Here is a 13,551-nt window from a genome sequence, read left to right as displayed (position 1 = left end):
TTTAATTTCTCACATTTTTGGAGACAAGAAGTCCAAAATTACGTTGCCAGAAAATTTGGTTTCTGGTAGGCCTTTCTTTCTGACTTACATATGACTGCATTTTCTCTGTACCTTTCTTTAACCTTGTCATTTACAGCTGTAAATATCCCCCTAAGCACTATTTTAGTTGCATTGTGTAAGTGTGGTATTTTGTGACTTCATTTTTATTAATCTCAAATAAATTTCCTAGTTTTGTTTTGGTGAGTTCTTTTTTGACCTACCAGTTATTTCAGATTTTGTTGTTTGATTTCCACATTTGTGAATTTGGTAATTTCTCTCTGCTGTTGATAAACAATAACATTTAACTCTAAAGTTTAACTCTGTTGTAGCCAGAATCATACTTTATATGATTTGAGTCCTGTTACATTTACTGATGTTTGTTTTGTGGACTACTGTATAGTCTGTCGTGGAGACTGTTCCATGTGCGCTTGAGAAGAATGTATATTCTGTTGTTGGGTTTTGTATTCTATGGATGTCTGTTAGGTCAAGCTGGTTTAGTGCTGTTCAAGTCTTTTACATAGCTTGGCTGTTCATTGTTGAAAGCAGTATTTTGAAGTCTGCAAGTATTCATCTGTTTTTCACTCTGTCAGTTCTTGCTTTGTGGTTTTCATGTTAGGTGCTTATATATTTATAAATATTATACCTTCATGATGGTTGACCTTATCATAGTAAAAGTCCCTCTTTAACTCTAGTAAAATTTTCCTAAGTCTTTTTTATCTGATATTAATATAATGACTGCCCCTTTTTATGGTGGTTGTTTTTGTGGTATGTGCTTTTTTGCTGCTTTTACTGTAATCCTGCTTATAATTTTGAGTCTTAATTGTGTCTCCTGAACTTAGAATACAACTGGATTTTGTGTTTTTGTACATCCTGACAACCCTTCCTGTTGATTGGTTAATCCATTTGCAGTTCATGCTATTATTGATATGGTTTGATTTGTTTGCCATTTTACTTTTTGTTTTCTATGTGTCTTGCCATTTTTGTTCCTTTTTCCTTTATTGCTTTTTTTTGTGTTATTTTGTATTGTAATATTTTAATTCCTTAAATGATTTTTAAAAAATTATTTCTAATGCTATTTAAAAATTATTTTCTTAATGGTTGTTTGAGGGTTTACAATATATATGTATTTTTCTAACAGACTCTTCTTCAGATTCATATTGATGTAATTCCTGTAAGACATAAAATGATTCCTCCTGTGTACCTCTGTTTCTTTGCTAATAATTGTTTATACATATCTTTATATGTTACAAACCCAACAATACATTGTAGCAGTTATTTATATAACTGTCTTTCAAAGACATAAAGGAAAGGAGAGCATTATATGTTTATACAGTTTGTTATTTTAAACTTAGCACTCCTTATTATCTTCATTTGTTTCAGTGTATTTGAGGTTCTATGTGATGTCGTTTCCTTATGCCAAGCTTTCCTAGTAAAAGTCCCCCTTTATCTCTGGTAAAATTTTCTGAATTCTGTTTTGTCTGATATTAGTATAATGATGACAGCTTTGTACCCACCTATCTCTTATTTTTAAATACATTACATTTCTTTATGTTATAGGTTTAACAATACAATTATATACATAGTTTTTATATAATTGCTTTTTAAATTATTTAAGAAAGGAATATATATATGCATTTATTTTGTTTTTGTAGTTACACAGTTACTTTTGACTACTGTTTGGCAGTACATTCTTTCAGCTCAAAAAACTTCCTTTAGTATTTCTTTTCAGGTGTATCCACTTGCAATGAATTCTCTGAGTTTCTGTTATGAATGTATTTTTCATCTTCATTTTTGAAGATAGTTTTGCTGAATATAATTATCTTGGTTCACTTTTTTTTTCTTTCAGTTCTTTTTTTTTGACATGGAGTCTCGCTCTGTCTCCCAGGCTGGAGTGCAGTGGCGCGATCTCGGCTCACTGCAAGCCCTGCCTCCCGGGTTCAAGCCATTCTCCTGCCTCAGCCTCCCGAGTAGCTGGGACTACAGGCACACACCACCACACCCAGCTAAATTTTTTTTGTATTTTTAGTAGAGATGGGGTTTCACCGTGTTAGCCAGGATGGTCTCGATCTGACTTCGTGATCCACCGCCTCAGCTTCCTGAAGTGCTGGGATTACAGGCGTGAGCCACTGCGCCCAGCCTTTCTTTCAGTTTTTTATGTCCTTCCGCTGTCTCTGGCCTCCCTGGTTTCTGAGGATAAGTCAGCTGTTAATCTTTTTGTGGTTCCCATGTACTATGGAGAATGTGATGTGTTATTTATTTCCTGCTGCTTTTGGTTTTTCTTTTCTCCCCTCACCTCTCCTCTCTCGCCTCTCCTCTCCTTTCTTCTCTTTTGTTTTTTTCTCTTTTCTCTTTTTTTCCTTTCCTTTCTCCTCTCCTCTCCTCTCCACATTCTTTTCTTTTGTTTTTTCTCTTTTCTCTTTTTTTTCCTTTTCTTTCTCAGCCCTCCCCTCCCCTCCTCTCCTCCCCTCCCCACCTTCCTGCCTGCCTCCCCTCTCCTCCCCTCCCCTCCCTTCCTAACAAATTAAGAGATAAGAAAGCTTGTAATAATGTTTGTGCAGATGGGAGTGTCTTTTCTTCTTCTTCATGGCCATAAAGGTCCTCCTGGACAGGGGAATTATGGTAGGTTTACTCTCGATCTCCTTCCTGGGAGTAAACCCTTGAAGAGGGAATTTGTGGCAGCCTCATTTGTCACAGTTTCTGCTTTTAATCATATAAGGGAAGTATGGAGAAGGCTTCTTCCTGCATTCATTGAAAATCAGATGTCTTCAGCTTCAAATCATGATTATATCAACTCTGAGTTTTGAATGGGTCCTCACAAAAGCAACAGATCAGAAGAGATTTAACACAAAAACAGATGCAGGAATCTAGCTGTCTTCTATTAAACAATGAGATTTACAGAAATGTACAAGAGTACCACTCTGCTCACTAATTTTTGTTTTTTTGAGGAAATAGTTAACTTCATTGAAATGTTACTTATATTTACTGGGTTTATTGCTAATGCTAAATGAATTAAGAGATATATTTTTTACACTGTTAATTTTAATTTCTAATATGGCAAATATCCATAGATAAAACCTTACATAATCCAAAGGTTTTGGGAGTCCTTAATCTTTTTTTTTTTTTTTTTTTTTTTTGAGATGGAGTTTTGCTCTTGTTGCCCAGGTTGGAGTGCAGTGGCGTGATCTTGGCTCACTGCAACCTCTGCCTTTCAGGTTCAAGTGATTCTCCTGCTTCAGCCTCCCAAGTTGCTGGCATTGCAGGCATATGCCACCACACCCAGCTAATTTTTGTATTTCTAGTGGAGATGGTGTTTCACCATGTTGGCCAGGCTGGTCTCGAACTCCTGAACTCAGGTGGTCCTCCCACCTCGGCCTCCCAAGTGCTAGGATTACAGGTGTAAGTCACCATGCCTGGCCCTTAATCATTTTTTACAGGATAAAGGGGACCTGAGACAAAAAGATTTCAGACTTCTAGTAACTTCTTCATAGTCCCGAAGTGAATTGCTTTACTTCCTGGTATAACGTCTATTTTCCAGGCTGGTTGAGGGAGGAGGAATTCCAGAGAAATGGGCAATGGCAATATCAGGAAAGCAAAATGTTTTCCCAGAAAATATTTAGTTAATTTCTTTCAAAAGAACTTTTTATATATTTAATATTTTTCCTGAACTGCAAAGTAGTGTGGGAAAGTGAGAACTTTTAACTGAGTTTGTTGCTGCTCAGGACAAAGTCAGAGTTCTTTTGGTGGGGACAAAGGGAAATGGGTATTGAGTATGCAGTTAGCAGTGTTCATTGCCCACATATTTTGTTTGTTTTTTAAGGACCAGTCCTGGTCAGAGTTTCAGGAAAACCCCACATGATGAAGTCCTATTGTTTGACTCTTTCATACAGAATCCGAAAAAGTTGCTTAGGCATCTCACCTCATTGTCTTCTTGATAATTATTGGTTTCTACTTTCCAGGGTGTATTTGGTTTATGTGAGTTTTATGCCTTGACTCTATCCACAAGTACATTCTGTTGGAGCCACATGTGGACTTACAAAGCATCGTTGACAGCACTGATTAAATTGTAAAGTGTGCCTTATTCTTCAGCATAGCTTCTCTTTGTGATCTGGTAGCTTCTTACATTAAGAAAACTTTGTTTTCTCACACCCTGAGACTCAATCTTTCCCAATCTGTATCGCTGTGTTTCCTGATTGGTTTATTTCTACTAACTCTATTATGGGCTCATAGCCATCTTTTACATAGGAATTTACTTTTAAAATAGTCATGATTTGCTTTTTAAAACATGAGTCATAATTTGGATGCAGTAGTATGCCTGTAGTCTCAGCTACTTGGTAGGTTGAGGTGGGAGGATCACTTGAGCCCAGGAATTAGAGACTGTAGTATGACATGATGGTACCCATGAATAGCCACTGCCCTCCAGCCTGGACAACATGGAATAACCTTGTCTTAAAAACAAACAAACGAAACTCATAGCCTTTATTGATTTTTCCGGTTCAGGATTTGGAATGAAAACTTGCACCCCAAACTGTGGTCTGGGGACAGCAGCATGGGAGTCACCTGGGAGCTTTTTGGAAATGCAGAAATCTCAATCCACCCTAGATCTAAGAAACCACAATCTACATTTTAGCAACATCCCTAAATGATTAAGTGTCCAGAGTTGGAGAAGCACTGGCTAAGGAGAAAACAGGTGAAATCTAGAGGGCATGGGGCTGTGTTCTGAGGAGCTCTTATGTTTAATGTAGATGTGAAGAGCCCACCAGAGGGATGTGGAGATGAAAGCCAGGAAAGTGTGTGGCATCTCCTAGTACCTTTTCTGAGGAAGGAAGGAAGATGCAGTGAGGCTTCCATCTCTCCTGGGGTCACAAGATGGTGGTATCCAGTAAGCAGTGACTGAATGTGTTAAAGAGCTGTAAATAATTTGCCAGGGTTTTTATTACTTGGGCATTAAAGCTTAGTTTGGGCTTGAACTGGAACTTTTTTCTCTTTGGTATGTCTGATTCCACTTCTTTACATCATTGCTTGGCAAACTTTACTTCTCATTCAGAACCAAGATACCATTCTGACTATAGGGCAGGGTGGGGTCATACTTGTATGTGCTTCTTTTATGTCGTTCTTAAGCTTTTCCCTAGTTTGGACGTTTCTCACCAAAACACTTTTTCAGAGGAGTTCAGTGGTAATACATGTTGAGTGTCCCTAATCCAAAAACTCGAAATCCAGCATGCTTCAAAATCTGAAACTTTGGAATGCCAGCATGACACTCAAAGTAAATGCTCATTGTCACCTTTCAGATTTTGAATTCTCAGATTTGGGATGCTCCACCAGTAAGTATAATGCAAATATTCCAAAGTCCAAAAAACTCAGAAATATGAAACACTTCTGGTTGCAAACATTTCACATAAGGGATTCTCAATATTATCATTGGCACATGGTTAGGAGTGAGATTTTTGTCCATATTCTGTGCCTGACACCGTTTGTTTGCACATAGTAGTTGCATAGTAAATAAGTGTGGAAAGAGTGACTGATTTGAATGAGTCTTGGGATTTGCTTTCTGGAAAATATCTCTGTTGTCCTGAACTATATATTTTAAGTCCAAATAAATGGACATTTAAAGAGCAGTGTTTAGGCCGGGTGCAGTGGCTCACGCCTGTAATCCCAGCACTTTGGGAGGCCAAGGCGGGCAGATTACGAGGTCAGGAGATCGAGACCATCCTGGCTAACATGGTGAAACCCCGTCTCTACTAAAAATACAAAAAACTAGCCGGGCGAGGTGGCGGGCGCCTGTAGTCCCAGCTACTCGGAGGCTGAGGCAGGAGAATGGCGTAAACCCGGGAGGCGGAGCTTGCAGTGAGCCGAGATCACGCCACTGCACTCCAGCCTGGGCGACAGAGCGAGACTCCGTCTCAAAAAAAAAAAAAAAAAGCAGTGTTTATTGGGGGAAAATAAAAGATGGTCTGCTGGAACTGAACTGTTGAGATCCTACCAAGTAGTGGATCTTGTCAAATATTGACAGGTTTCAGGCTTTACAACATCTGTGTTTTCTGGGGCTTGTTACTTGTTTGGTTTTACCAATGTAAAATATGAGTTGTTCTAACAAGTAAACAAAATAAAAGCTTGCGTTATCAAATTTATTTCTTAAAGGGTAAGGAACAGCTTTAGCTCTCAATCTGGATTTATAATGTTAGCTTAGCAGGTAGGTCTCCCTCACCCCAATATCCATTCTCTGTTGAATAATTAATGTCAAAAAGGTCTGAGGATATGATTTATTGCTTCTCTTAGTATTTCTCTGTAGATTTCCAGATGGTGTCAAACCAACCATCCCTTGTGAGATAGTAAGTAATGTGGCAATGGTTATAATTGGCTTTCTGTATAGATAATCCAAGGCCTGTGGTATCTTTGTTTTAACTTAGTAGACTGCACTAAAAGTTAATAGTAAGTCACCAGTAGCTTGGCCTTAAAATTGAGACTCACAGCAGTGCCCTGTGTTTACCTATAAGTACATTCTTGACTAATGAATGAAACTCAGATTACTTGTTCTCTGGACAGGGGGCTTTCATTCCCAGTGAATGAATGTGTGAATAACATGATTGAATTAAATTGCTAGTTAAACTTGGTCCTTTTTTTTTTTTTGAGAAGGAGTCTTGCTCTGTCGCCCAGGCTAGAGTGCAGTACAGTGGCGCTATCTCAGCTCACTGCAACCTCCGCCTCCCAGTTTCAGGCGATTCTCCTGCCTCAGCCTCCTGAGTAGCTGGGATTATAGGTGCGCGCCACCATGTCTTGCTAATTTTTGTATTTTTAGTAGAGACGGGGTTTCACCATGTTGGTCAGGCTGGTCTCGAACTCCTGACCTCAGGCAGTCTGCCCGCCTCAGCCTCCCAGAGTGAAACTTGGTCTTTTAGAAGCATTCTTTGGTGACATTCTCCCAACACCAATTTGAGCATAGTTTATGATTTACTAATTGACTGCCTTAAGATGAAGAAACAGGTCAAGTATGGTGGCTCATGCCTATAATTCCAGTCCTTTGAGAAGCTCAGATGGGAGAATTACTTGAGGCCAGGAGTTCAAAACCAGCCTGGGCAGCATAGCGAGACCCTGTCTCTACAAAAAATACTTAGTCAGACGTGGTAGCACATACCTGTAGTCCTAGCTACTCAGGAGGCTGAGGCGGGAGGATCACTTGAGCCCAGGAGGTTGAGGCTTCAGTGAGCCATGATTGTGATTGTGCCACTACACTCTAGCCTGGGCGACAGAGTGATCCCTGTCTCTACACAAAATATTTAGTCAGGCAGGATACTAAAATACTAAAAAATATTTAATAGTCCCAGTTCCTTGGGAGGCTGAGGCAGGAGGATCACTTGAGCCCAAGAGGTCAAGGCTGCAGTGAACCATGATCATGCCACTGCACTCCCAGCCTAGGGAATAGAGCAAGGAAATACAAGTAAGATCTTCTCTTCTTTAGGCAGTAGTATTTGTTACTCATTTGGGTTTAGAGCAAGAATGAGTAGATGCAGGAAAATGGCTTTATTTTTAAAAATCAGATTTATGTTTAGAATGTTCACTTTTTTTTTTTTTTTTAAGTTGTAGGATGGAAGATGATCATAGTTATTTGAGGATTGCCATAACAAAGTGCCATACAGAAGGTGGCTTAAGCAACAGAAATTTATTTTCTTATAGTCTGGAGGCTGGAAGTCCGGGATCAAGGTGGCAGCAGGGCTGGTTTCTCCTTGGCTTGTAGATGGCCGTCTTCTCCCTCTGTGTTCACATTGTCTTTTATCTGTGTGTGTCTGTGTCATAATCTCCTCTTCTTACAAGGACACCAGTCCTATTGGATTAGAGTCCACTAGGATTAGAGTCACCTCCTGAGTAGCTGGGACTACTATTGACGTCATGTAAACTTAATTACATCTTTAAAGGCCCTATTCCAAATAATTATGTTCTGAGGAACAAGTTTAGGACATCAACATCTAAATTTTCACAGAAGGGAGGGGAATACACAGTGTAGCCTATGATAGTTGTGTATCAGGGAGGTCAACCTAAAGGTAAAAAGGCCAGGTGGGACGTTATTCTTCAAGAATTCTAGCTAAGAAATGAAGATAATCTAAACTAAAGCATTGACAATAAAAATGAAAATGAGTTGTGATTGAGAGGAGGAAGAATTTGATACAAGACTATGTGACTGAATGTGGAGGGGCATGAGAGGAAGGAGGCTGGCGTGGCTTCCAGATTTCCCTGCTCCAGGAGGAGGAACTGAGTTGAAGAAGATGTGAGCTGTGTGATGTCCCTATTGAGTATTCAACACTGTTATCCAGACACCCCAGGGCTGGTCAGCTGTCCCACTTTCTTTGCTCTTTCACAGTGGCTCCTCATAATGGGGACTGTGTCTCATACAACTGAGCATGCAGCCTCTCCACTTGAAATGTGTCTTAAGACACTTATCACCATCTGAACCTCCACATGAAGTGTGATTTAAGACACTTAATACCATCTTATTTTAACAGCGAATTCTAAACTCTTATTTTTTCCTGATAATAAAAAAATTAAATCTTTTAAATAAAAAGTTAAATCCTTTAGGACAGGGACTATTGTTTTATTCATTTTGCCCAAATGTGCAATATTTACTGCCTGGCTACATACATCTAGTATATAGTAGGTTGTGCTTTGCAAATTCTAGTTCAGGGAATGATTTGTCAGTAGGGTTGTTATGGTCAATTACTTGTTCTTTGCATATTTTAATCAAAGATTGATAATTAAAACCTGTTTGATTTTCTTGCAGAATGAGAAGACTTTGGGACATTCCATGAGTCATTCAAGCAACATTTCTAAGGTAGCGTGCCACTGAAAAATGTTACTTATTACCCTGAGGCTTTTGTGTTCTTACGCCTTACATGTGTTCGTACTCTTTTTTTTGAAAAGACATCAGAGTTCTCAATACATTTCTATAATCTGTTCTGGGACCATAAGAGGTATGTGGCAGTTATGTTTTTCTGGTAACGCAATTTTGAGTGTGTGTAGGGGGAAGTGATTTCTAGGAGAAAATTCCATTTTTTCCAGAAAACCATATACTTTAAGGCAGAAGAAATCTCAGGCACAGGAGAGTCTGTTGCCACAATTAGGAATATATTTGACTGAAAGTAACAAAAAGCTAAATATGGTGACTTAAATAATTATGGATTTATGTGGTTCAGTTGACAAGGTGTCTAGAGGTGGGTGGTCCAGGGCTGACTTGCTCACAGATTGTAGTGTACCCAATTCTGTGGCTGTTCGGGGCGCCACTATGTAACCCGCACGGACCTAGGGGCACTGAACAAGGGGCAAACGCAGGAATAAAAGACGAGACAAAAGTTTATATTTGGAAAAAGGGGTCGGGGGCACCTTGGCTCTAATGGACAAGGGCCCTGAGCTTTACACAGCCCTCTGTATTTATTAGGCAAAACAGATAGTGAGAATGGGGGTGGAAGAAGTGGTCAGCTGCTCAGTCTAGAGTAGGCTTGCAAGACTGCATTCCTCAAACAACAGGCTCTAGATGTCGCTGTAGCTAACCTCGGCTCCAGGAAGTGATTGCCTCTACCAAACCTTCTGTCAGCAGGAGCAGTCAGCAGGGGCAGTTGTGAGTTTGCTCATATCCTGCATTCGTGATAAACGGTTTGCTGTTTGATCATATAACCTCCAGTGGGATGCTGAGTTGGTCACGTCCCATGGGCCTTCGGCTCCCTGCAACAGATGTTGCCAGGGACTCAAGCTCTTTCCTCTCTGTGCTACCTCCTACTTGACAGATGGTCTCACGGTGAGAGCTGGACCTTCAGGCATTGTGGTTGTGGCCTTGGCAGGAATTAGAGGAGTGATCAAAGATTAAGAGGTCTGTTAGCTGAGAGTCACCACTTTCAGCAGGAAGGCAAAAGTTTTCCCAGAAGTCCCACCTGGCCGCCTGAAATCTGCTTACATCTCCCTGGCCAGAACTGGATCACAGGCCACCTCTAGCTGGAAGGCAGCTAGGGAAAGGAGGGCTTGGGAAGTGAATCAGCCATCCAACAGCATCTGCTCACCTGTAGTGTGGTCACTTTAGCCCACCAGCAGCACACTGGCTGCCAGGGTATGACCTAGGAACCAGCAGAGTATATCTGATGCGCTTGCTCCCAGGCAGCGCTCCTCTCACAGCCCAGACATTGACTCTGGCCAACCCCTTTGCCATACAGTTATGGCCATGAAAGTTCTTTGCAAGGGTGACCCTTTTCCCCATGTTTTTGGCATGTGGCCAAACATAACATAGATTCAGCTGGGAGGATTTGAACAAGTGACAAAATCTGTCTGCTGTCTCAGGCCTCCTAGATACTCTGAACAGTTACATTATATGCCATTTTAATGTACTGACTACACATATGTTTTCATTCAGGTCACCTTATTTTTTAAAACTAAAAGTAAACTCTGGCAAACCTTCTTAAGACATTCATCTGTTCTTAAGCATATTTGTAATCTAATTATATTGTTTTTCCACTTAATTTTGCATTAAAAATAGGAATACCTTTCACAAAATATTTTTTCCCATCCAACCTCCATTTCTTTTCTTTTGCTGTTCCTTTGGCCAGGAATGCTGCAGTGCTAAAACTATGCAGTGGTAAACCATTGCTGCCCATTTTTGCACCTTTCAAAGGAGCTGATCAGTGTCTAAGCATGGAGAAAAGTGAGAAGGTGCAGTTGCAGATGGACTGTTTGCTTAAGTTGAATTAAACATGTTAAAAAACACTCAGTAGCACATGTTGCCTTGCCCTAGTAGCTAGTAGCCAAGGGCAGTTCTGAAGGAGGACATCTTATGCCTTAAATATGTACCTGTTCGTTCATGGATTTCAGTCACATTTTATTTAAAGGAAACTTCTTCCTATAGTTAAAAAAAAAACCCCGTTTGCAAACCACCGTCTTAAAAAGTCTAGAGGAAAGGCTATCATCTTGGCTTCGGTTGTGGGTATTTTGAACTTTGTAAGGGTTTTGGAGTTAACATGGATGATGACTTACTAGCCATGTGATTTTGAAAAAGGACATCTCTCTGAACTTTAATTTAGTTATCAGTAAAAGTAGGGTAAGCCAAGCACGGTGACTCACACCTGTAATCCCAGCACTTTGGGAAGCCGAGGCAGGCAGATCACCAGAGGTCAGGAGTTTGAGACCAGTCTGGCCAACATGACGAAACCCCATCTCTACTAAAAATACAAAAAATAGCCAGGCGTGGTAGTGCACACCTGCAATCCCAGCTACTTGGGAGGCTGAGGCAAGAGAATCGCTTGAACCCAGGAGGCGGAGGTTGCGGTGAACCGAGATCATGCCGTTGCACTCCAGCCTAGGCAACAAGAGCAAAACTCTGTCTCCAAAAAAAAAAAAAAGGTAGGGTAATAATATAACCTTCAGGGTTGTTCCGAGTCTTGGGATTAATGTTTGCATGGAGCCATGGGGCAGCTCACCTATTACACTGAGCCAGCAAACCTGACTCTTGTCAAACTTCGTTGAATCCTGGTGATGTTAGGTTGATTGGGCCAGGATAGTTCATTTAATGGTAGCTCTATTATTTATTGCTGAACAATGGAGAACCATATATTATTTTTTCCTTCTTGCATACTTTTTTTTTTTTTTTTTTTGGACAGAGTCTCGCTCTGTCACCCAGGCTGGAGTGCCATGGCACAATCTTGGCTCACTGCAGCCTCTGCCTCCTGGATTTAAGCAATTCTCCTTCCTCAGTCTCCTGAATAGCTGGGATTACAGGTGCATGCTACCACGCCCAGCTAATTTTTGTATTTTCAGTAGAGATGGGGTTTCACTATGTTGGTCAGGCTGGTCTCAAACTCCTGACCTCGTGATCCACCCACCTTGGCCTCCCAAAGTTCTGGGATTACAGGTGTGAGCCAGTGTGCCCAGCCCCTTCTTGCATACATTTTTACTGTGTGCTGTTTGTGACTGGACACTTACTGTGTCCAGTGAGTTCCGGGATGCTTACTAGGGTAATTGGAGAGAATCTGAGTGGAGTGAGCCTTTAGAACATTTGATTACTCACAGAACTTCCTGGTTAACCTGTCAACATGAAATTCTGTTGCAAAGTGTACCCCTTTGTAACGAAGATAGTTAGCATGCTGTATAAGGTGGTTAGGCATGAACCAGTTCAGTGGGATTGAGGAAGGGAGGGCAGGCCCCCTGTGGAAGATAACTATTTTTGAGAAGTCAGTTTTTTTTTTATTGGAGTATTTATTAAATGAACCTGCTGTTTGAACCCAGTTTTAGGCCGTGACATGTAAAGTCGTATCTTCAGAATAGCAGACACACTCTTGAGATTAAAGGAGGCCACAATGTGGACATACTTTATGCTACCTGAAATCCCCGTTGTCTCTGTCAGGAGACTTTTTCTGCTGACTCTTAGACCCCAGCTGTGGTCAGCACATTAGCCAGTCACTGCAGTCTGCTTTATGCTTCTGCAGTTCATCTCTTGCTGGCATAAATTTAGAGGCTGAAAAGAGGTAAAAAATAAACCTTTAATCCTTCCTCCTAGTATTCCATCTAGATTTTGTTACAGAGTGTCTCAATGTGTATTGCAAGCATATTGACTTTAAAAACCAGGCTCCATTTTCAAAGAAGGAAGCAGGTAGGTTGGATGGGATGTTTATGAGGCTGCTAGGTCTGTGGTGGCTTGCCTGTCTTCAAAATGGGCAGCTGGATTTGATCCCCTTAAAGAGTTAATAAAAGAAGCATATTGGGATATTTAAGCAATTACAATGGCGAAGTCTTCACCCAATACTTACTTTGTATTGATAGTACAATGTTAATGGATATCATTTGTTGAGCCTCTGTTACCAAGGGATTTCATGAAATTTGTCACCTCCAATTAACGTCCTAAGGGGTCCAAAGACACCTTTTCCTTTTATTTTTCAAGATCGCACTTATCACTGCCTAGGTTTTCATGAATTTTTTTCTGTCGCACCTTCACCCCACATATAACCTCCACGAGTGTAGAGCCATGCTTTGTTTACCCCTAAATCTGCAGAGCCATTGATGGGATGGAGCCCTGGACGTTGTCAGTACATGTTGAGTGAATGTTTGCATGGTGTTCTGCTAGACACTTGATACCCAGCCCATTGTTCATCCCTCTTCATCATCCCAGCCACTTCCCAGGCCCGGCCTCCTAAACTCCTGCAGTAGCTTCTCAAGAATCTATCACAAACCGTCTAGCACCCAGCAGCCAGTAAATAGAATCCTAATGCTTCTGTTTTCAGTTCTTCAGTGTTTCTGATTACACTACCTTGAGCTGTCAGATCTAAGGTGACCTGGGCCTGGCCACTTGGAACCTGATCCTGTACAGTATCCCCTTGGTCATGATCTAGGTATGGTGACTACCTTGACGATTTTCAAACAAGCCAAATTCCTACCTGCGCACCTTTGCACATGCTGTTCTGTCCGAGAGGCCTCTCCCAATCTTATCCCTTTTTTGCATTAATGGCTAAAATTCCTAACTCATTTCTCCTTCAGTTCTTAGCTTCTTTA

The 13,551-nt window shown here is 40.8% G+C and overlaps 1 protein-coding gene across 9 annotated transcripts in view; it reads left to right on the top strand.

The window, feature by feature from the left end:
- The window catches only part of MARCHF8 (membrane associated ring-CH-type finger 8), a 212,746-nt gene that overhangs the window by 162,880 nt on the left and 36,315 nt on the right, over positions 1 to 13,551 (top strand). For all 9 annotated transcript variants that reach the window (XM_073018953.1, XM_007962533.3, XM_073018952.1 and 6 more), the window contains one exon: positions 8,810 to 8,860. In XM_073018953.1, the coding sequence (XP_072875054.1) occupies positions 8,810 to 8,860 (51 nt within the window). The remainder of the gene's footprint in view (positions 1 to 8,809; positions 8,861 to 13,551) is intronic.

This window comes from Chlorocebus sabaeus, chromosome 9 (genome assembly GCF_047675955.1).
Source record: "Chlorocebus sabaeus isolate Y175 chromosome 9, mChlSab1.0.hap1, whole genome shotgun sequence".
Classification (NCBI taxonomy): Eukaryota; Metazoa; Chordata; class Mammalia; order Primates; family Cercopithecidae; genus Chlorocebus; species Chlorocebus sabaeus.
The sequence above is the reverse complement of the archived record's forward strand: the minus strand, read 5'-3'. Positions and strand labels throughout refer to the sequence as shown.